General features: G+C 40.1%; 1 protein-coding gene across 4 annotated transcripts in view; it reads left to right on the plus strand.

Annotated features, from left to right (window-relative positions):
- Window positions 1-22754, plus strand: part of ADGRD1 (adhesion G protein-coupled receptor D1) — a 136882-nt gene that overhangs the window by 98000 nt on the left and 16128 nt on the right. For all 4 annotated transcript variants that reach the window (XM_051769134.1, XM_051769135.1, XM_051769136.1 and 1 more), the window contains 4 exons: window positions 3133-3286; window positions 6472-6538; window positions 7596-7662; window positions 14398-14489. In XM_051769134.1, the coding sequence (XP_051625094.1) occupies window positions 3133-3286; window positions 6472-6538; window positions 7596-7662; window positions 14398-14489 (380 nt within the window). The remainder of the gene's footprint in view (window positions 1-3132; window positions 3287-6471; window positions 6539-7595; window positions 7663-14397; window positions 14490-22754) is intronic.

The following is a 22754-nucleotide window of genomic DNA, read 5'->3' on the forward strand; positions in this document are numbered from 1 at the left end:
GAGAGCAATAATGGGTTCACTCAGGGTATCAGTGTGTCTTTTCTCACAGTTTTTCATTTTTCATCCATTCCAGGCTTTCAGACAATCCAGCTGAGTCACTTCAGTTAGTGTGTGAAAGCCTCTTTACACCTTATCCAGGCCAGCATCACCTCCAGTCTTTAAAATCCTGTGAAACATTGGTTGTGTTTCCTGGTTTTACTTGGATGTGGGTGGAGCTCGTGTTCTCCAGAGGCCTGTCCCGGTGTCCACCTGCATTTATACCATGCCTTGTTCACACACAGGTGTCTTGCTTGTTTAGTCAAGCTTGTGAAGCACTCACATAGGCTGAAGTTGCAGTTTAATAAGTGCATATTTTCTCTTAAACCTATTCAAAACTTACTTCAGTTAAGTAAGTTAAATTGGAACAGTAGCACACAGAAAGCAAGACCTGCTTTACACCACAGGCTTTGTGAAGTGAAATGCTTCACAGAATCCATGGATATTTCAGCCCTACCTGCTCTATAACAGCAGTAATTGAAGAACATAACACTGTAAAGATCTTAAAGTTGAAGAATGTGATGTAAACACTGTCTGCTGTGCTTTTATTTTTATCGTTTTAGCCTCTCAGGATCAGGGGGGTTGTGATTCATCCTTTTATTGGCCTCACGTCCTTACTCCATGCTCTGTTCTCACTGGCTCTGACAGCAGTTTTAATACCTTTAATTGCAGCTTTAATTGAATTGCTAAGTGGTCGTTTACAGAAAGAGGGAGGCAGTATTTACACTAGAAGGTGTGAATTTGTAATCTTCTGCTTCTGCCAGAGATGGAGTATCAGTGCCAGGCAGTTTGGCAGTGCCCTTGTTTGAGAGAACCAGTGGGACCCCTTTGTGGTACCCCCTTGCTTGAGCCAATGCAGTGCAACAGGGAAAAACAGACCCTGAGCTGGCATCACTTCCTTGCATGACTGCGTTGAGCCTCTCCATCCTTTTCCTGCCTCCATCTCTAGGGACATTCAGTTTTTGATTCCAGATATGGCATAGAGCATTCCCCTGGTAATTCCAGATGTGTAATTTAATAATTTACAGTTTATACTACAACAATTTTCCTTTTGTCGAGTAAGACTGATTTCTAACCACGAACCTCTGTTTTCACACACAGGACTTTGATCTTTGTAATACACTCAATTGGTTGACTGATTTATAAAAAAGCTGGTCATTGATACCTAACATCAGTAGTGCTAAAACAGGAGTCTCAAATGATCATGGCATATTCCAGGAAGGCAATCATTCCCCAAACCAGGTTGTCTTTCTTCTAGAAAAAGTAAATATTTTTTGCACGAAACATTTTCTTCCTATACTGCCAAGTTTCTGAGATATCTTTACTATCCACATGCCAATCTGATGACTTCCCTTAGACTTTCAGCAACAGACAAATTTGTTTCTTCAGAGAGCTTTGCAGTCTTAGTTACTGACTCTCTACTATAGACTGGAGAGCACCATTCTTTCAACAGATTCTCAAACCACAGCGTATGTTTGCAAGTAGTTCACCATCAACATTTCTTTAGGCTCCTAAAGCCTTCCAAAGGCCTGAGAGTGTTTGTGGGAAAAACTGAAGAGTTGTTTAAACATAGGGAAATGCAAATTGAAATATAAGGTGTTAAGCAGCATTGTGGTTTCCCAGCAAAACCAGAAAATTTAATGTGTCTGCTACTTGCAGTTCTGGGTCGGTGTATGGAGCTGTTTCTCCCTCAGTACTCCTGCATGGCATTGCTGAAAACACTTCCAAATGGAGAGATGAAATGAGCTGCTTTCCTTTATGATATATGTATAAAATTATCTGTCTGTTTTAAGACTGTCCTCTGAGTCATGACTAATATATTTCTGAGAGGCCTTTCTGAGAATTTGCTTTACTTTCTCAACAACTATAATATGATGGGCCTTGCTGCTGGTTGGGCTGATTTTTCTATTTCCACAGACTCACAAGTAGTCAACTCTAAGAGTAACAGTAATGAGATCTGCCTTTTTACAAGTATTGTGCTAAAAGCAGAGTACATCCTATGATACAGCAGGGGAGACATGCTTGGGTTCAGCACAGAAAAGCTCAGCTTTTCAATGCTTTTTCAAGAAGGTAATTTTGTCATTTAAGAGTAACTTCTAAGCCATCATTAAAGCACAAAACCAGAACTAGTAGCAACTTTGCTATGGATTTTAGGTACAAATCTGCAACTAAGTGTTATACAGAATTACACGCAGACCAGCCTCCTGCTACTTCACTGTGTTTTATTTTTCTGCTGTTTTGTGATTCATGTTGTTTGGCTACTCAAACCTTGGAAAGCATCCATTTGACAGAACTAGCTTGTAAGTCAGGTTTATGTTGCATTTATATTTTTGTGGCTTAATCTTCTGGTGGAAATCAAAAGGCATTAAAATGCACTTTATAGCCTTATGATAAAACTAACTGGAAAGGCTTTTACCATTTTTGTCAATAAGCTAATCTGGTTTAATAATATGTCCCTGAACTTTGCGAAGTACTAAACCACATACAGACCTCACTTACACGAATTAACCCCAAATTTATTGCTTTTGAATACATGTAGTCACATTGGATTTGCATTAGAATGTCTTTGCACTAGCACAGAACCAGCTGAGTACAAGTGAGAACGTTCAGGAAAGCATCAATTTTCATTGTACTATCGAGTCCCAACATTTTAATTTTCATTAGTGTACAAAGTCCCAAATCATCAACAAAAAGAATAAAATGCCAGCACAAGCATAGAAGTTACTCCACTTCTTTGACTCCTGTACTTGCTACAGGCTCAGGAGCTGGATGCAGACACTTCAGTTTTGAATTCTTAAATATTTTGTAGACTTTGGTAGGAGTATTGCTCCTGCTGTTAGAAATAAATAACTCATTTGGATTTCCACATTGTGTTTGGCAATGTTGTTTGGGTTTTTTTTCTGTTTTTTTAAAGGTAAGAGGATTTGAAACTGTCTGAAAATGCTGTAGAAAAATGAAATTGCCTAGTGCTTTTTTTAAAAGACTTTTACTTCAGTGATTTAGCACGTAAATGTATATAGAAGTTAAATAAAAATTGGAAAACCAATGTGACTGTATCAAAAAGAAGTAATGCATTAATTTTTATTCTTAATTTAGGTGCCTTGCAAGATCCTGGCCATTCTCCTTCATTTTTTCTTCCTGAGTGCTTTTGCCTGGATGCTGGTGGAAGGATTTCATCTCTACAGTATGGTGATCAAAGTATTTGGGTCAGAAGAAAGCAAGCACTTATACTATTATGGAGTTGGATGGGGTAAGCATTTAGTAGCTGCTTACTTTAAGTCTCCTCACTCTAGGACCAGATTATATTCAGAAGCATATTTGAAATTGTCATCTTAAGATCACAGTTTGCCTTCTGAGAATAGGTCTGTTGGATAAGAAAATGCATAATTTTTCTGACTGTAATCAGACTTTAAAATGTATAGTCCTTAAACCGAATTCCACTGCAGCGAATTCCATGACATCTCAAGGCCAAATCAGCCCCTGAATTACCAAATTAAGAGCAGGACTGTGGGAGGGAGGTCCCACTGCACCATTTTTTTATGGTTTAGCTTACCTAATTGTTATACTGACCTAAGATGATTGTAGGAATTTGAAGACAAGGATGTCTCATCTCATGTTAGTCAAAACAGACAGTTCATTTATTGGTTCTGTGCTTTCAACTGAAGTGTGTAGATGTTTGGCTTTTGCAAACTCATAGTTCCTGGAATAAAGACAACCCTCCTCCTGAATTTAAAAACCCAGGCCCATCATTCTTATCTAAGCAGAAACACTGGGCTGAGTCTGTGTTTAAATGTTTGCAAAATCCCTGCTGATGACAAATCAAAACTTGAGGCCACAGTGAGGAGAGAAGGACAAGGAATTCTCCACCAACCTCCCAACATCTATTGAGGGATCTGAGAGGTGCTATTGCTGTAAAATGAGTTCAGTGGTAATGGGAGACACAGGACACCAAATGTGCAGAGCTGATGGAAGTTCCCACGTGTTGCCTTTAGTCCCAAGGGTGCTGGAATTAACTCAAAGTTGTCAGGAATTTAAACTCCTGCAGTTGTCAGGAATTTAAAAAAGAAAAAAAAAAGGCAATTTGAGGAAGGTGATGGTATCCTACCATTAAAACTACCTTGAAATCGATTGGGTTAAAAAAAAAACACCTTCTTTTTTTGCCTTGATGATTCAGGACAACACACAGAGATTATTGTAGCAAAGCTTTTCCCTCCCATCGTTTTTGGGACACTGATGACAGAGTTTGTGATAGTGGAGGTTCTGCTGTGGCACTTTGGCCTTAGCATGTTTTCCTATTTCAGCCCATTTCCTTTCCTTGAGAGACTGTCACAGATTGAAGACTTTGTTCTGAGCTGCCAAAAGACATAAATTTCTTTGTTTGCTGTTAGTTGATACAGTCCCAGACTTCTGCCTAGATATGACATAACACAGCAGAAGAAAATCATAGAAAATGAACTTCTACAATATAAATGGGAGAATATACTTTTTCCCATCAAGCAAAATAGATCTTTTCATCATTGGAAGGAAATATACTTTCACTTGTGTCTAATGCTTCATCTTTCTCAGTAGATGACATATTTAGCCTTTTAGAACTAATGTCCTAAAATTGCTTTAAATTGTCTGCCACAGATTTTCTATAGCCTGCTAGTTTGATTTTAGTTTTTTTTTTTTTTCCTGATATAGAAGACAGAGAAACTTTCAAAATACAGCATCCAAGTTTACAGGCATTTTCCATTTTATTTGTCAGTAGTGCCTCAGAAAGAAAGAATGGTTTGGGTTGGAAGAGATGTGTTATGGGTGTAGACTAAGCTTCACAACTCCTATGTAATTATTGCTGAAAAAAATTAAGCAACACACTAATTTTTGTGCATAATGTATAATCCACATGAATTCCTCAATCCAGATAAAATCTTATGATCCCCTTAGGACAAAAATATATTTTTTTTTCAACCTTTATGGAGTTAATTGAATAGCTGTTCCTTAAAGGAAAAATACTCTTGTTTTACTGTAACAAAACCTTGCTTCTTCCTCCATTGCCATTATCCATTTAGTGTCTTGTTAATGCAATGAAAAGGTAAACAGAGCACTACAGGCTGCAGATCATTTTATTCTCACTGACTTAAGAGCTCTTCTAATGCTGGTGACTGCTCTATGTTTCATCTGCATAAGTTTTATTATCTTCCAAAGGAACTCTATTTAATTTTCTTCTTCACTGCCATTTAAAATTGATAAAGAGTCGTGCTAAATCCTTTGAATATCCAGCATTTGACTGGGTGAAAAAAAAAAAAGATGGACTAGAAATATAAAGAAGAATTAGTCAGGTACAGGGATTTTTGCTTCAGTGACAAAGTCCCTTCTGTGGGAAGACAACTTGCATCAGCAACAATATCTATATTCAGTATCTACTCTGCAACCAAAGATGTGCTTGGGAATGTAAACACATACCTGTGGGACCTTTAGTGCAGGCAACTCACATATCCATGGCATATTGATTATCTGTGCTTAATTGCTCTGGTGAATATAATTATTTCTGATTTTGTTCAACTGTGTGTAGGAATTTCCTTTCTTAAATAGGCAAGTGAGGCAGTAAACTAAAATCTTACCTTTGATTGGGTCGTACATTTAAGATATTATTCCTGATTTGGACAAGCACGAGAAAGCAGAATGAAGCTCATGAGACATTAAACTCTATCCTACAGGATGGATTTCAAAGTCTAAGACCTAAACAATGCCTGTAGATGATGCTTCTTAACTACTGAGTATTTCATTGTATAAATACATATGGATATAAATATATAAATATTTATAAATGTGCTTCTAGCTGCAATCATTAAAGACTGAAAATACTTCTTCCAAAAATTATAGGTCTGTCATTACAGGAAAATTTTATAGAATTTGTGAGGATGATAGTAGTAAAATTAAACAGAAACTGCTTGTCAGAGAATTTTGTAAAACCCTCATGCAGAGAACCTGAAGAATTAAACAGAAAAATTGAAACTTGAGGCTATCATGTCTAATACTCTGTCTGGGACCTGGTTATTAAGTTCTGTAAGATGATAAAAGCTCAACCCTTCACATTTTATTAAATCATACAAGAATTACCCAACAATCACATGGTAGCACTACTTCAGTAGCAAGAGGCAGAAATTACACCAACAAAAACCAGGCTGAAAGAGGACTACAATTGTCAAGGAAATTTGCACTAATTCAGTTTAACTGTTAAACTAGTGCTTTATTGAAAAGCCATTTTGTTTTTCTGACATCAATTGATTAAAGCAAGCTGGATTACACAGCTGCAGGAGGATGTCAAGTTAGACTTAATTTGAAAATGACTCTGAGCTGTTCTGTTCATACAAAATCTGGCAGAACTTGCTGGGTTTACTGGAAGATGGTGCTTTTGTTCCTAATATTGCCACTGCCTTTGCCTTTCTGCAGGCTGCCCACTGGTCATTTGTGTCATTTCTGCAACAGCATCCCTAGACAGCTATGGAGAAAGTGGCAAGTGAGTACAAAAATGTCCCCACTCCAGGTGCAAATAGGATGGAAAATCTGACGTGGAGGAAACTCATAGATGTGTTAACAGGGCTGTGGAGCTGCAAGATCCTCCTGAGGAGCAGGGGAGATAACTTGCAAAAGCATGACTCTTTCTTATTCTTAGACATATTCTGGGATTTTTTTAGACATAGAAGCCTCAGGTTTGCTTTTCACTGCTGAGCTGATGCACAAAAAGCTCCTGAGATGTTTTGCCTCTTATCTTTCACTGCAGAGGCACAAGGCCTCCTCAGTGAGCTCCCTGCTCACCCCCTGCTCAGGGTAATCTCTGATTAAAGATATTCAATCTTCTGAAGAAAACTGCAGTTCTGGAACAGAAACACACTTACTTGGGGGAAAGTGGCTGAAATAATCTGATTTTTCCTTCGCATCTCAAGATCTAGAATGGATCACGTCCAACATTTGGAAAATTAAGTTCCTTTCTAATTTAGAAAAAGAAGAGAGAATTTAACCAAAAGACCAAGATAGGATTTAATCCTACCATAATGTAAGCAGAAGCTTTGGAGCAAAGATTGTTATTTTGTGTGTGGTACCCTGGCTTATCTCATCTGGGCTGGAAGAAGGGCCCACGAAGCTGAGAGTGTGTTGAGCAGCCCCTTCCCCAACACCAGCCAGGCAAGGCAGGGAAGGCTTCAATTTGTCCCTGGCTGCAGTGACAGTGCTCCAGCACTGAAATCACTGCCTGTGGCTGAGGATACAAGAACAACAAAGAGCAAACAAAACATTTCCTTTCTTCCCATCTTTCCACACCTGATGCTGTTTGAAAGTGGGCTGGGGCAGAGCTGTCACTGACTCTTTGCAAGACATAAATGCAAATGAGATCCTGCCTTGGGTTCCCTGAGTGTGAGGGGGGAAAGGAGCTTCTTCCTGGTGTTCTATCACATCTCTTGGTTTTAAAATTCACCGGTCTTTTTGCACTCTTTTTGAATTGCCTCTTTTAAATTAAGAACATTACTAATTAAATGACTGTGTGCTTCATCTGAAATCGTTCTGATTTCTCCCTGCAGCTGCTGGCTTTCACTGGAGAATGGAGCAATCTGGGCTTTTGTGGTGCCTGCAATGTTTGTCATTCTGGTAGGTAAAACCACAGCAGCTGCTGTTTTCTTGTTGCATTTCTGTGTCAGCAGAACTGGTTGAAGGCTTGGGGTCAATCCTTGTGCCAGCCCAGTGAAAGAGCAGTCGTGAATGTTCCAGAACTACTTGGTTCCTCCTCCAGCTTTTTTGCATTGTATTGGTTTATGCATATTAATTCTCACACTGGTAATTTCACTCTTGCAAAGATAGGACCTAAAATACTGGAGCAGCCCTGCTGGTGTCATTAATAATTGTGTAGGACCAAGTAATCTTGGGAGTTTCAACAATTCTCAGAAAGAACCCCCAAAAGAACAGACTCTGTGATTTGTGTTCCATATGCACCAGTAAAAGCTGAAAGCCTGATTCCATCCCACTGGTGTCTGAAGCTTTTGTGAGTGTCCCCAGTGAAGATGGTCACCAGCAGAGTTTGCAAGAGTGGGGTAGAACAACAAGAGCTGTCACCCCTTGGGTGGGCTCTGGGGATGGCAAAAAGCTGCCTCCACATCTGTCTCCTTCCAGCACTAAGGAATTTGTTCTGTTCCTCTGATCTTTGGTGTCAGGTAGGGCAGAGTGTGTGGCTGATCGAGGCAGGGCTGTTAAGGTGAGGTTTGAGGGTTCAGGTGGCTGCCACAAACACCTCTAATGAGCAGTGTCCTTCCAGGGGAGGGGGCAGGTTCAGGGCTCGGATGCTGCACCAGGAAAACTCTGCAGCAGTTTAATTTTGCTCACACAGCCAACTACAGTGAGCTGTAGCTTAACCACTGTGACTACTTAAGGAGACAGGGGTGTTTGCAGGGACTAAGTGGGAGATTAGCACCTCTTCACCACAGTTTCTAATACTTTTATTGATCAGGTCATCTGCAATTTTTGATAGAAGTTATAATGTCAGAGCGAAAGTATGGAGATGAAATAGACTCACTGATTAGTGAAATCAGGTTGGCTTTAAAGCTCTGTTTAGGTTTAATAGGCATGGACCTTTTAAAAAAAATAAAGAAACATCCCAGATTTCATCTCGCATAACCCCCCCCCAGAAATCCTGCTCACAAGCCAAAGGAAGGAGGGACAAATAAATAAATAAATAAATAATAAATATAACTAGTGTTTACCATTGCATATCTCTGGAACTATTTGGCAAACAGAAGATGGCTCCTTGGCTGACCTTTACCATCACAGGGGATTTTGTGCTGTGGATGAGTGGCCATCCTAACATTTGCCTGGGAGACAGTGGAATCAGCATCTCTTCCAGGCAGCCCAGCCCAGCACCTTCCACCCACCATACAGCCTCTGAAAAACTAGGTTATATAAACATATATTAAAAAAACAATGCAAATGGTTGCCATATTGATGTGACAGAAACTGTCTCATGTTAGCATTTTAATCAAATTATTAATGGCAACACTCGAAAGTCCCTAAACAGTAAGGGCAGAATTTCTTTTACCTCAGTGAGAGCATATACCTGTAAATAAGAAATGTTGATCACTAGGTTAGAGCTGGCTAAACAGCTATGGATTTTGTTCCAACAAACTTTAATTCCTTGTTGACTGTCCCTTGAACCTTCTGTATGTGAGTTTATTTTCAGAGATATGTAGACATTGATGATTGGAGAGCAATTAAAATAATCTAATATTCATGTGTCTCCTGCCCACGTTAGCACTAGCTTTTTGGTCATTGTTTAGCATCAGAGGAGGAAATGAGGTGCAGGCAATAACACCAAATCTTTCCAAGCTGCTGTCCAAAGATGGTGTTAACCAAAACACACCAGCTCACCTGAACAAGCACAGCCTTCAGCAATTTGCATGCAGAGGTGCTTGCCAGTGAAAGTAAGAGTTTAGCTGTCTGGCTCTAACTTATGATATATAACATTTGTGCAGCTCTAATTATATTCTTGTAGGGGTACAAATATTTTCAGAAAGAGAAAGAGTGAGCTCACAAGGTTGATTCACGTAGAGCAATTTGTTAAATAAGTCTAAACCCAGGTCTGCCCAAAATAGCAGCAAGCTGGCTGACAAATTACCCTCTCTGGGCATTGAATATTCCAGCTGAAAAATGTGTTAGTGCCTATAGGGAAATAACAAGGCTAAACAGTATTTTGTGTGCGTGTGTGCCTGTGCTCTTTAAATAACAAATGAGCCACCAGTTGCATGAACTGATGTTTAACTTCGAAAACACTCCTCAAAAAGCAGGTTTTGACTGGTTCCATCCACAGTTTCTCTCTGCCAAGAAAAAGGATTATGCTGTGAGGAAAACAGGGGGACTGCTCTTTTTAACTCCCACTCCCTAGAGACAAGGCAGACACAGTTCACTTTTGTCCTGCCACAGCCTCACAGGCAACATAGACATCATGGAGCCTTAAAACAGAGTGATGTGTAGGGAGTGTGACTGGGAAAAAACACTCACACGTACTTTTCTAGGCAGTAATTCACAGAACCTCCCAACCCTATATGGATTCCCATACCCAACGTGCTCTTTCTGTGGGTTTTAGTCAAGGGATGTGATGAAGGAAATAGTTCCTTCTATATGTAGGTTTTTTGGCTTCTACCTACATCTTAAAGATCACTCTCCCCCACCCTCCAAACCACAACACATGAGCCTCTATATCATCCTCTTCAGGCAGCTTCACAAACAAATTCTTGCAATTAGTTTGCAAACCAAACTAAGCTCAGCCAAAATTGGCCTAGGACATGTGGAAAAAAAACCCCACTTGACAAAGCACCTGAATTTTTGATACAAGACATTAGAACTTCTGGCAGAAGGCTTTGCTTGTTATCAGCCATCTGCTGCCTTGGTGTGTTTCCATAGACATGGCAGAATTAAGGAAATTCTGTGGAAAGCATCTGTGTTCCTGGAGCAGTGGATGAGCTGCAGACTGAACAATCCACTGCAGGGGGAGATACTGGGCTATAGTGACAAGTCCTTTCTGTTGTTTTCCCTGTAAGTAGTCATTTTTCTGCAGGTTTTTTTACAAGTCTTTCGTAAAAACAGCATTTTTATGGAGCTAAATGAATATCATTGGCATATTGCTAAGGGTTCTGTGCTGTGGGGACATCAGCTTTGTGACCACTGTCTTCAGATGGGACCCTGTGGAACTTGGATCCTGGGCTGAGATTGCCATCATTGTCTTCAGCTGCTACTTGCCCATGAATACTCAATCTATAAAATAGTATTATCTCCTCCATACCTGTTGATCATAAAAGATTTAGTAAGTTCCTTATGGTATTTATTCCCACCTTTATTTACCAGTTGTGATGGATAGTGTCTCACTCTGCAGTCAGACTGTGAGTCCAACTCACACTGATTGAAAAGTGACAACTTGTGTCTCTTATTAAGCATCACTTATCATGGGAAAAGGTGGCAGAGTTGAACATATAGTGTTTAAAGGCCCTGAGACAGTAGGATTCCTCAGTCTCGTTGAAATCAAGTACCTACTTAAATGCTGTGGTGGATTAGACCACACCTGCTAAACTTCTCATTTTTTCTTATTAGCACTCAGCTATGAACACTTTTATTCTTTTAAGATTAAATTCCTTCATTATGTTAAAATTAAAGTTCTTCTTACTTAACCAACAGGAAAGCATGCAAGATTTTTTTGAACAAGGGCACAGATTCAATATTAAGGATTAATATTAGGAAAGTGCAGAAGTTGGGCTCCTTTATCTGTTTTCTTCTGTATTTCCTTTCCAACCTCAAAGCTTTTGCTCTGATATTCAGCTCTAACTGGTGTGATACTACATGCACTAACCCAAATTAATTTGCAAAATAATTCAGTGTACTCTATTCCATCTGCAGTTGCTCTGGGATAGCTAAAAGTAGCATCAGGCTACTACATATCTCCCAAATTTTAACATCCATGTAACTCAATCGACTGGCTCTGTTTGGAAATGCTGATTGCCCAGGAATGGTTTCTGATGTGCCCCAGCAATGGGCTGCAGTGTTGGTGTGTGACCAGTGATGTCATGTTAAGGATCAAATTCACTCACACCATGACAGAGGAAGTTAAACCTCAATTGGAAGTCACTTAAACTCCCTGTGCTATTGCCCGAAACTGAAGTGGAGCCCAAAATAGTTTGTGGTTTTAGAGGAAAGCTGGTCAATGGATTTAATTAAGGCAATATGTTAAGTTGCTTTTTTTTTTAGTTCCTCTGTATTGCCAAGCCTTTTCTTGGCTAGCATGGAACACACCACATCAGAGGGTTTTACACATGGGATTTCTGCCCTGTATTTAAGAAGAAACAAAAACCTCATGTGACTTGGAGGAAATCTAGGTGAAATCCTACAAAGCAACTGAAGAGAGGGAAAAGAATTTGTCTCACTGCATCTGGTCTGGCAAAACTTTGACGAGAAAAGCTTTTGAAAGAGGTTCTTTTTGTTCATTTAAGCCTCTCCCTGATCTGACAGTTTTTGGTCAGATGAAGTTGCCACTAGAGCGAGCCAGAGCTCCCTGATGTCATCGGGACCTTTCCGTGGGCTCCGGTGGGCTTTGGATCAAGGCTCCAGTAATGGGAACTGGCAGCTCCTGCTGACTCTGCAGAGAGTTGTGAGTGCCTGGGGTTGGACAAGATGCCTTGAAAGGAGTCCTGTGAATTAGTGAACAAGCACTAATGTTAGTAGTTATATTTTTTTTAAAGTAGAGTGTGGCCAGTACCTGGAAGGAAAACCATTCTAAGTTCCAGTCTAATTTTAAGGAAAAATAACTGCCATTGTCAGGTTATCTGGCCTTTCAGGAAAGAAGAGGTAGGAACTGTATACAGTGGCCTCATCTAAATATTTATTCTCATAGTTTGAACATTCTAATATAGGTTAAAGAATAACGAGTGTTTCATCAACTAAACATTCTCCTGTTCAAATCATTGGCAAAGTATTTATGTCAGATGCCAAAAAAAAAAAAATCACTGGAAGAACAACTCAGTGGCTGTATTTTGGTTTCCCATTGTAAGGGCAGTGGAAATAACTCCATGCTTTACTTACTGAAGCATTAATAAAGGCAGGCATTTGTAGCTAATCTGTTTATTTAGGCTGGATGAGATTACTTTAATTTCTCAAAATACCTAAGCAAAAATTTTTAAGTGGTTCAGGAAATTTAAATATAGAATTTCAGGACTTGAGTACCTTTTTCTACATCAGCAGTGAGATCACAATATTCCCTTCTCATCTTTTAAACATTGCACCCTGGAAAAGGTATAGTCACACTGACTGCACCAGAGGAGAAGCTCAAGGCCTTTTAAATCCACTTTACACCATCCAAATTACCTAGGAAATGAATTTTATATTTAATTTCTTTTATATGAAAAAATTAAAAATCAGTTATAAATACTGAAGAACTTGTGTGTTAGAAAACCATCTAATTTGTCTAATTTGTCTTGTGCTGTTTTCATAACCAGATCTAAAGGTTCAGGTCCAGTTTGAGTGAGAGTGTGAAAGATTCCAAGTAGAGCAGATAAATGGGTTTCTCAAAAATACTCATTACCACCTCAAAGGACTTATAAAAGTTATTTACAAAATATGATTTGGTGGGAATAGGGGAAATGATCCCAAGATCATTGAATTTCACCTCTTATTTCTCTCTGTAAAGCTGATTGAACAACAAGTACTCTTGTTATTGAAGAGCTGTCGGTTCCACAGGGTATTCTTCGGACAGACTCAAAAGATGTGGTAGAAAGGAATTATCACAACTATGCTCTGACTTTACAGCAGGTGATGATCTGCCCTTAGAAATCTAAAATTGAAAGAGTGGTCAGAAGATTTGAAAAATACCAAGGAAGTCATTAGCATCAAACTTAAACATTTATAATTCACGCTCTCATCCTCAGAATTAGAATATTTGTGTCAAATAGAGAATGATTATTGAGTTTTAGTGAAGGAACAGCACTTTTTTGAAGTCTTCTCTTTCTTTTTGTTCTGTAGTTGAGGATAGTTTTGCTCTTAACTTGATGCTTTGTAGCTGGTGTATAAATTTGGGCAGGAAGGGGGAAATACGTCTTTCACCTTCACATTCTTGACTCTTCTTTATTCTTTAAACCCAAGGTCTTTGCACAGAAGACAGTCTTTGCCACATTTCCTTTAAGTGATTTCCTTCTTCCTTCACCTGCGACTCCAGCACAAACTTTCTTTTGTTGGACATTTTCAGTGTTAGTCTTTTCAAGATTTCCTACTTTTCTGTTGGGAATTCTTTTCATTTTATTGATGTTTCTGCTGGACCCGACATCAAAGGCAGCAGGGCCTTTGAAGACCAGAGTTCAGGCTTAACATATTTTTCTCATCGCTGTTTTAAAATAGTCTTGGGCTTCAACTGCGAGCAGACTTTGGTGAGAAAAGGGAGTTGTACACCCTGGAGTCTGTGCACAGGCAGGCACAAAACCAAAGGGAATGCAGACACGTGCCCTGGCTGGCGAAGTTCTTGTCTGGTTTGTCAGCTGGCAGAAGGCTGTTAAGGTATTGATTTGTACAGCAGGGATCCCGAGCATTTCTTTGGCTGTGAAGCAATGTATCAATCCCAACTTTTCCCAAGGACTGCTGGAGGAAAGAGAACACAAGCAAGAACTACCCACTGTGGGGGGAAAGAAATCACTGACAAGGGGCAAACTATAACAGTCCAACACTGAAAACATTTTTTGCCAAATAAATACCAAATTTCTGTTTTCTGCTGTATTTGTACAACCCCCTCCTCGGGCAGCCTGCACCTCTGACACGGTCAGAACTTGCTTTCCTTACCAAGTCTTGTTCCTTCATCTTCTCCAGGTCAATATTGGCATTCTCATTGCTGTCACAAGAGTCATCTCCAGAATCAGTGCAGACAACTATAAGGTCCATGGAGATGCTAATGCCTTCAAGTAAGTTTTTCTCATTCAAATTATATTGTAACAACGTCACTCAAGCAATGTTAAATCGTGGACCTGCTCCCAGAACATTGACATCATTCCTCTTCAGTAAAAAACAAATAATGTGAAAGGTGGCTTATCATTCTCTTGAATGCAGCCAGTTAACCTATATTTTATTAAAGCTGAATGCTGCACAGGATGAAACCTGTGGCTCAGCAGGAGCTAAAGTGTTTTCTTGCTTATTACAGTCTCCAGCATTTGCTGATTCGTGATTTTCCCTTTTATTAATGGAGACTTTCCTCTTCCTGCTGTATTCAAAGCTAAATCCCACACAGCATCATTAATCTGTGCTGGGCTATTGGAACTATTCTGCTCCTTCAGAGGATGGACCTTGTTTCTAAGCCCAGTTCAGCATAATATTTAGGCATATGCTTATCTTTAAGACTCTCTTGATACTGCAAAGCACAGAGACTTATGCTGGATTTAAATGTGTGCTTAAATCCAAGCAGGTCTTTATATCACAGTGCCTTGAGCCTCTGGGGATGGTGGCCTCTGAGAGTGAATCATCTTTAAAATAGCACCAGCAAGTCTGGAGGGGAAATAATGTAAGGCAGGCACAAAGCTACTGCTGAATACACAAGGACAAATTCTGATTTCTAAAATATATAAGATTACATATGGCTAACTAAGAAGATAATTTAATATACTGAGGTTAAATTAAGATGCTGAATATTCCATTTTCTATCTCCTAAAGATGCTTTGGTCCAAATATAGAAAGGACACTATATAACTAAAGGAATAGAGAACTTACATAGAAGAAAAATGTGATGATGGTTTCTGTTTAATGTTTCTGAGACACAGGCTATTGTACAATAGGGATTTGGTGCCACTGTTCTGAAATGGTATCATAAAGAATAATTTTTATGCTTGGATTACTTATGTAATTTTGAAAGTGTCATTAAGTTTTAAATATTGGTGACAGTTACCTAATCGAAGTTAGTTTAGTTATTGTACACTTATCCAACAGGAAGAGAAAAACAGTAAATAATCTACATGAAAATCTATAAGATAATTACACTGGAGTGAAAAGAAAAAATTGGGAATCAAAATGACTGTTTCAGGTTTGGCTGAGTCCCTGTGACCTTCAGAAGTACAAAGGAAACATAGAACCTTAGGAAACAAATAACTCTATATTGTCAATGCCAATTTCTCTGCATTATTAGTGGTATGAAGACAAAGAAACAACTCTATAAGTAGAGGAGAAGCTACACAGATTGCTCTATGTACTTAGATATTTTACTTGGATTGCAAGGAATATCTTCAATACACACTGTACCCTGCAGACTAATATATATTAATTTTTTCAAAGAAAACTATGTGTGTGCACATAAATAAATCCATGGATGAATGATTGGTCTAGGAATAAGATGTAATCCCTTCAATGAGGAGTATATGTCCAATATTATCAGCAGTAGATTTGGAATGGTGTAGCTCTGTACTGAAAATGTGACTTCTCCAGACACTCTGGCTCAGAGATTCTCTCTGTGTCAAGAAGTTTTTACATTACACTTTTAGGATTTGACCTGACAAAAGTGATGGCGGGGGAGAAAAATGATAACCAATGGAACAATACAGCTGGAAACATTAAATTGTTAAATTATTTAGGGGAAATCTGCTCTGATAGAACATCTTTCCTCACAGAACTCAATTAAGTCAATAAAGTATAATAGAAGGTAAACAGAACATACAGAATAGCTCTTCTTCTGTAGATATCATTACAGAAATGAGTCTTCAAAAGTAGTTTTAAATGAGGAGGGCATAAATATCTGTTCAAATCAGATCCTGGAGAGTATTTATACTCTGATTGACACAGCAGTGAGGCATGATGAATTAGAGTTTCATGTACAGGGTGTGTCACGGAGAAAGTAACTGCTCTGTTGGAAAAAAAGATAATTATAAGGCCTTTGTAACACTGAGTTTCTTTCTCTTGTCATCAGTATTCTTTATACAGGTGAAGAGGTTTATGTGTGTAATGTGAAATCATTCTGCCCGTGTTATCATTTCCCCCCAAAAAAAGAAGGGAACAAAACAAAAGAAGGTTCTGCTCTGACAGCAGAATGACAAGGGAAGGGTTTTTCATAGTGAAAAAAGCCCAGTGGCTCGGAGCACTAAAGGATGCAGGGTGCTGATTGCAGGTTGTTAACGCCTGAGAGTGGATAAGCACAGCAAAACGAAACAGTGACAGAACACAGAGAAATCAGACAAACATAATAAGCTTTGTAGTTTCTGTCAGGTCCCTGCCAGCGAGGACTGCGAGGTGGTTTTTGAATCAACAAGTTCAGTTGGCTTAGGGAGGGATCACCGAAGGCTGCAAAGCACTTTGTGTAATGTGAACCTTAAATAAAGGGCCTGCGGGGCATCCCTGTGAGTGCTGCAGTTCATTGAGATGAGCCACAGGCAGAGCTGCAGTGTGTTAGGAGGAGTTTATCAACCCCTTCTCACAAACACAGAGCTGAATCCAAATGGCACGACGTGACTCTGGTGAGACAGGAAAGCACTTTGTCACCACGTCGCAGTTGTTCGCGGCGTTCGAGTGGGACACGAGGCAGAAGTGGTTCCTTCAGGGCTGTGTTTGTGGTCTCAGAGACAGAAAATGAGAAATGCAGTGCCAGGAGCTGTGGAAGGGAAAACTGCTCAATCCAATAAACTCGTGAGAGGAAAAAGGGGGGATTTCAGTGCTGCCTTTTCAGGCTGGAACGAAATTTAAGTGGAAAGCGCAGAGAGAAACAGTCAGTTTTTGTCTGCAACAGTTTGAATGACAGCAGTTAAACAGCAGGGTTAGACATTTAGGAGTGATAATGAATGGAAGGCCTGGCAAACTGGCTGAGGAATGCCCAAAGTGCCTGTGGCAGGAGCATCAGGGAGGTGCCAGTGCCACCTTTCCTTTCCTTGGTGACTCAGGCCAACACATCTGCCCAGAAGCACCTGACTGAGAGGCCTCACACTTGAGATGTTGCTGCCCTCAAACCTGAGCAGCTACTGTAGCCTGAAAGTCTCAGCCTAGAGGTTTTACAGAACAGGCTCACCTCTTGCCAGGCTCTACTGCCAAAGGAGAGGTTTAATCATGCTGACAAAGATTGGCTTCCACTGCTGCTGGCAGCCTGGGTGGGACAGGACCTCACCTGGCTTCATCTCCCCTAAACTCCAGAGCTCAGTACAGCTGACACCACCTCCACTGGGACTCCTGAGCTGTGGAGAAATGGCTGCTGACACCAAGCAGTTCAACTTGTCTGTTTAGTGTTCATCTCACTGGCCTTAAAAGTTCTGATTTCTCCCCAAGGGCTGAGGGAAGCCCAGACTGACTGGTTTGTACTCCCAAAGCACCTCTGCAGGTCTCAAGCCAGGAGTGATAACTCACACCTCCAAGGCCATCATCAGCCCCTAACTGAGCAGAGATTACCTCAGGAAATAGTCAGAGCAAAGACTCACTTTGAGTCATCATGATATCAGTTAGAATGGGTATTTATTGCTAGAGAAGTGCTGGGCCTGGAGCACATTTAGTTTCCTGAAAGATTAAGTTACTTGGCAACGCAAGTGGATATTACCAACACGGCTTGTTTCTCTTGGCAACAGACAGCAATAAACTGATGTAATTATTTAGAGTAATTGTTCCTGATTTTCCATATGGCAACAGGTCCTCTCAAGTGCTGACTCAAACATGACTGCAGAATAGGCATCAGGGTGAGCCAGTGCTCCACTCTGAAGGCAGCACCTGTCAAACTTCGTGTTTAAAAGCCAAAACAGAAAAGGAAGTTGTGAACAAAATTCCATTTTCTTTTTTTTTGCCATAGAACTAATTTATTATTCATGTTCCCCATTCACATTTCTCACAGAACGAAGTGCAGTACATTATTGGCTGGTTGACCTCTTCAAGTTCAGATGTTACTTGTCACAGTGGAGGCATCAAAAGCATCTCGTTGAACATTTTGTTTTAGTTCCAGACCTACTCGTGTGGTCATTTGTTTGTTTCATGTAAATAATAATAGTGCCTCCAAAACAAAGTATAGGATAAACTGAAGGAGCAGCATAAAAGAGCAAGTTTTTGTGATACATAAACTGCAAAATACCCAGTAATTTAGGGCAAAATTAATATAATTAATCAGTATCTGATCAGAGACGTTAACTAATGCATAATAGAATACTGTGAAAGTCTCAACAGCAAGTACTTGGTTGTTGTAGTAATTTTTGTATGTGTGTAAAAATAGCCACTTTTTAGTTCTTTAATTCAGCAAGAGCAGTTTGCTGGTAAGAGCTGAGCAAAGAATTATCAGCTCCTATTTATTAGTTGAATTTACTTAAGAACATGCTTTTTGTTTTGTTTTTGAAGCGTGTCGAACAAATATATAGAACAGGAACTTTTCACTTAGTTGTGATTGATTGTCCTTGAACCTTTTATTAGAAGATTAGCTATTGACTCTCAGCAAAATAATTTCGAGCAGTAATTCAAATGTGTCTTTGTGAGAACATTTTGCATCCAGGGAACAGATTTTCTGCCAAAAAGCTAATTTGAATGTTTTAGTTCATAGGATGCTGAATCTAATACCTTGAAACATTTAAATGCACACATACAGCATTTGTTTGAATTATCCCTTCTTTTTTTAGGGAAATAACTAATCATATGTTTGAGTTTAAGCACATGAGTAGCCTCTGTAAGCTTAATGCAATTAAAGCAGCTTAGTTTAATGGAATTGCTCATGTGCTTGAAAAGGCACATGATTACATTTCTGAGTTATGGACCATTTGAACTCTTTTTCTTACTTATTTCTGCTGCATCCAAAGACTTAACTCTAACAGTGCATTCATTATCTCTTATTAAGACCTAAATAGCTTTTTTTCTTGCTGCTCTACCCCCTCAAACTCTCACTCCTGTGTTTGTTTGCAAAGGTACTTCTCTGTTACAGTGAGAAAAAAACCCTAATGTGACAGTGTGCTAGAAATGTGCACATTTTGTTCCCCTTGGGAAGAACCCTTCCCTGGTTTTGCCTATCACAGGTAATTATTTGACTACCTGAGTTGCCTGGCTCCTGGGTTACAAGGGTTAAAATATGACAAAATTCTCAAATATTTTAGTTTTGCACTAAGACTAATATTAATGATAATAGAGGAAGAAATAAAAAGCACATCTCTTTTGCAGGAAATAGTTTTAATCTACTCAGCCATACCCCTGTGATTTCCCAGCCAGTTCACTTCTGCATTGTGTTGTCCAGAAGAGACAGTTTAATTAACTTTTCTTGAGTAAACTGTCAAGTCCAACTCCTATTGAATACTTTCTCACTGCTTGCTCTGAAATGGTCCAACGAGTTGGAAAAAATCTCTGTCTTTTTTGTGAAGTGTACACTTCAGCACCCGGTGAACCAGAAGTGATAGCTATCATAATCATCCATGGAGAAAGCAATTACGGCAAAATTAGAGATATTTCTTAGCCTTTAACCCCATTCTTTCTTTCATTTTGCTTATTTTCTCCGTCCCTCAAAGCTCCACTCAGTAAAACAGTTCTCCATTGCAAAAATACTTCTTCTGTTTAGTTAAATTAAGGACTGAAATTTGGAACAAATGGCAGTAGCTTCAATGCATGGGAGGAAAACAGGACATCAAGGAAAGCTCAGCAGGCAAGGAAGTCATGGAAGCTGCTGTGTTCTTCATGTTTCCACATATCACAGGCCCCTCTGCACGAAACTGAAATGGAACGTGTAGGTTTGATGCAAATCCATTCCTTACTTTGGTTATTTGGGAAAACAAAACAAAACAAAAAAGCTGTAAAGAAAACACAAGTCCCATGAGGAGAGGCTGAGGGAGCTGGGGCTGTTCAGCCTGGAGAAGAGGAGGCTCAGGGGAGACCTCATCACTCTCTGCAACTCCCTGACAGGAGGTTGTGGCCAGGGGGGGGTTGGTCTCTTTTCCCAGGCAACGATCAGCAAGACAAGAGGGCACGGTCTTGAGCTGTGCCAGGGGAGGGTTAGGTTGGATATTAGAAAGAATTTCTTTGCAGAGAGGTTGCTCAGCCATTGGAATGGGCTGCCCAGGGAAGTGGGGGATTCTCCATCCCTGGAGGTTTTTAAGAAGAGACTGGATGTGGCATCAGTGCCATGGGCTGGGAACCACAGCGGGGTTGGATCAAGGGTTGGACTTGATGATCTCGGAGGTCCCTTCCAACCCAGCTGATTCTGTGATTCTATGATTCTATGGAAGTATTTCCCTTTGCCAGGTGCGAATCCCAGAGGGTTGTCCCCCTCCAGCTCGTGGTGCTGCAGACACCTGCACGGTTTAACCGTGTAATTGGCCGTTCCAAAGCACTTTGCAAAGCCATCTATTACCTCCCCTCAGCACACCCACTCTGCTGTGGCAAATTGTTCATCCGTTTAATCACTGATCCCTTCCGTGCCACGACTCTGCCTCGATGTTTTACTTTGTTTGTAAACACACCAGTCACCTCCTGCCTCGGATACCGGCGCTGGCAGTTGGTGCTGATATCTTTGGTGCTTCCACATCGGCCATTTTTTCTGCAGGATATTGTGTATTTGTTGTGTTTTGCTCCTGCGATACCATCCCTGTTTCGTGTCATTTGGTGTCCAACGACTCCTCGTTCTAAGGATTATTCCCAGCTGTTCTTTTTCACAGAATGTGCTTGTCAATCACAGCTCTTGCTTGAAGCTCAGGAGAGCTCTCCTGCCAAAGGAGATACTGTAATCTCCCTCCACAACTAAATTCCTCCCCTTTGTGGTGCCATTAGACAATTTTTCCTTTTTTTTTTTTTTTTTTCCTCCTTCTACAAGGGGTGAGAAGCAAGTTACAATCTGCAAACTCTTCTGAAAGTCTGCAGGGAATCAAAATCTGTAGCACTAGAAAATCCTTTCTGTGCCTTTCTGGGTGGCAGATGCTTGCAGAGCAACCCCGTGAGGCACGAAGCACCTGTTTTTGTGTGCTCTGCTGAAAAAGAAAAGAACTTTTTCCCTTTGCTGAAGGAGAGCCATCCATTAGACAGAGCAGTGTGACAAGCCAAATCTGCTTCCAGATATTCCTTTTCTTGACAATTCCTCCCTGTCTGTGAGGAATCGTGTTCATTGAACACCACTTCAAACAGCATGAGGGATGTACCTCACAGACACTGTTGGAAGGGGGGGAGTTGACTGATAATAAAGGAAATAATTAAAATGAAAGTATTAAGCAGTGACAATTAGTGAGCTGAAGTGCTACTGCCAATGATAATGTTTTCAACCTAATTAAATTTTTGGCTCATTGAATATGACAAATACAAATGCAATTTGGGTATCTCCTTATTAGACTCAGAGTTTTAGACTGGAAATAACATGGGTTTGAATGTTGCCAATGAGGGCATTAATGAGGAAGTGCTAATCTTTTAGGGATCATAATGACAGTAATGGTAGTGGTTTCTTTACTGCAGATGCTGAGAGTCTCAGCACTGGAGAAAGGCTCCAGGCCATGCTGTGATTGTTCAGGCGCATTTCAGGCACATTTTGGGAGGAGTATAAAAAGATTAAAAGTATGTAAAGCATAGCTGTAGAGAGGAGGCTACTCTGCAAAACCAGAGAAACAGGGACAAATAGTAACAGGCTTAAACTGATGGAAAAATCAAATATCTTTAAGCTTCCTGTAGTGGGAGGGGACTTGCAAAGTAATGGAGCTGATCACCTGGAGAGCTGCTGAGCTGCTGCCTTTGAAGAGCTCTCAGAAGTGGTTGTGCAGCTGCCTGTCAGGGCTGATTCTGGTGCCAGGAGCGACAACAGACCCCTTCTGATGACTGAGCTGGACGAGATGACACTGTGAGCCTTTCCACAGCTTATTTTTACCTTGGTTGTCTCCTTCTGAGCCAAAATCGTCCTTTGTGGGAATAGTTTTCTGTCTGTCATTACTCCTTAAGCAGGATTTGCTGCTCCAGGGCCTGTTCATTTTGGCTCCAAAGCAAACAAGCAGCTTTGATGCTCACATGCCTATTTCTGTGTTAGGAAGGGTAGTAAGTACATGTAGGTACAAAGTATATTTGGAAAACTTGATAGTTAAGAGGTGCTGGATTTGGTGAGTATAAAAATATAATAATTTTTATCAGAGATGCTTAGGCATGTTTGTTTTCACATCTGAATGTCAGGATGGACTAAGGCTTACTAAAACTTGGTTAATTAATCCCTGTGATGGAACTTTGCTGTGAAAGCAACAGAGTCAGTGATGGGAGTGAAGGGTGTGAGAGAAGGGGCCAGCCCA

The sequence above is a fragment of the Manacus candei genome, unplaced genomic scaffold (genome assembly GCF_025592945.1).
Source record: "Manacus candei isolate 608988 ecotype Guabito, Panama unplaced genomic scaffold, ASM2559294v1 h1tg000103l, whole genome shotgun sequence".
In the NCBI taxonomy this organism is placed as follows: Eukaryota; Metazoa; Chordata; class Aves; order Passeriformes; family Pipridae; genus Manacus; species Manacus candei.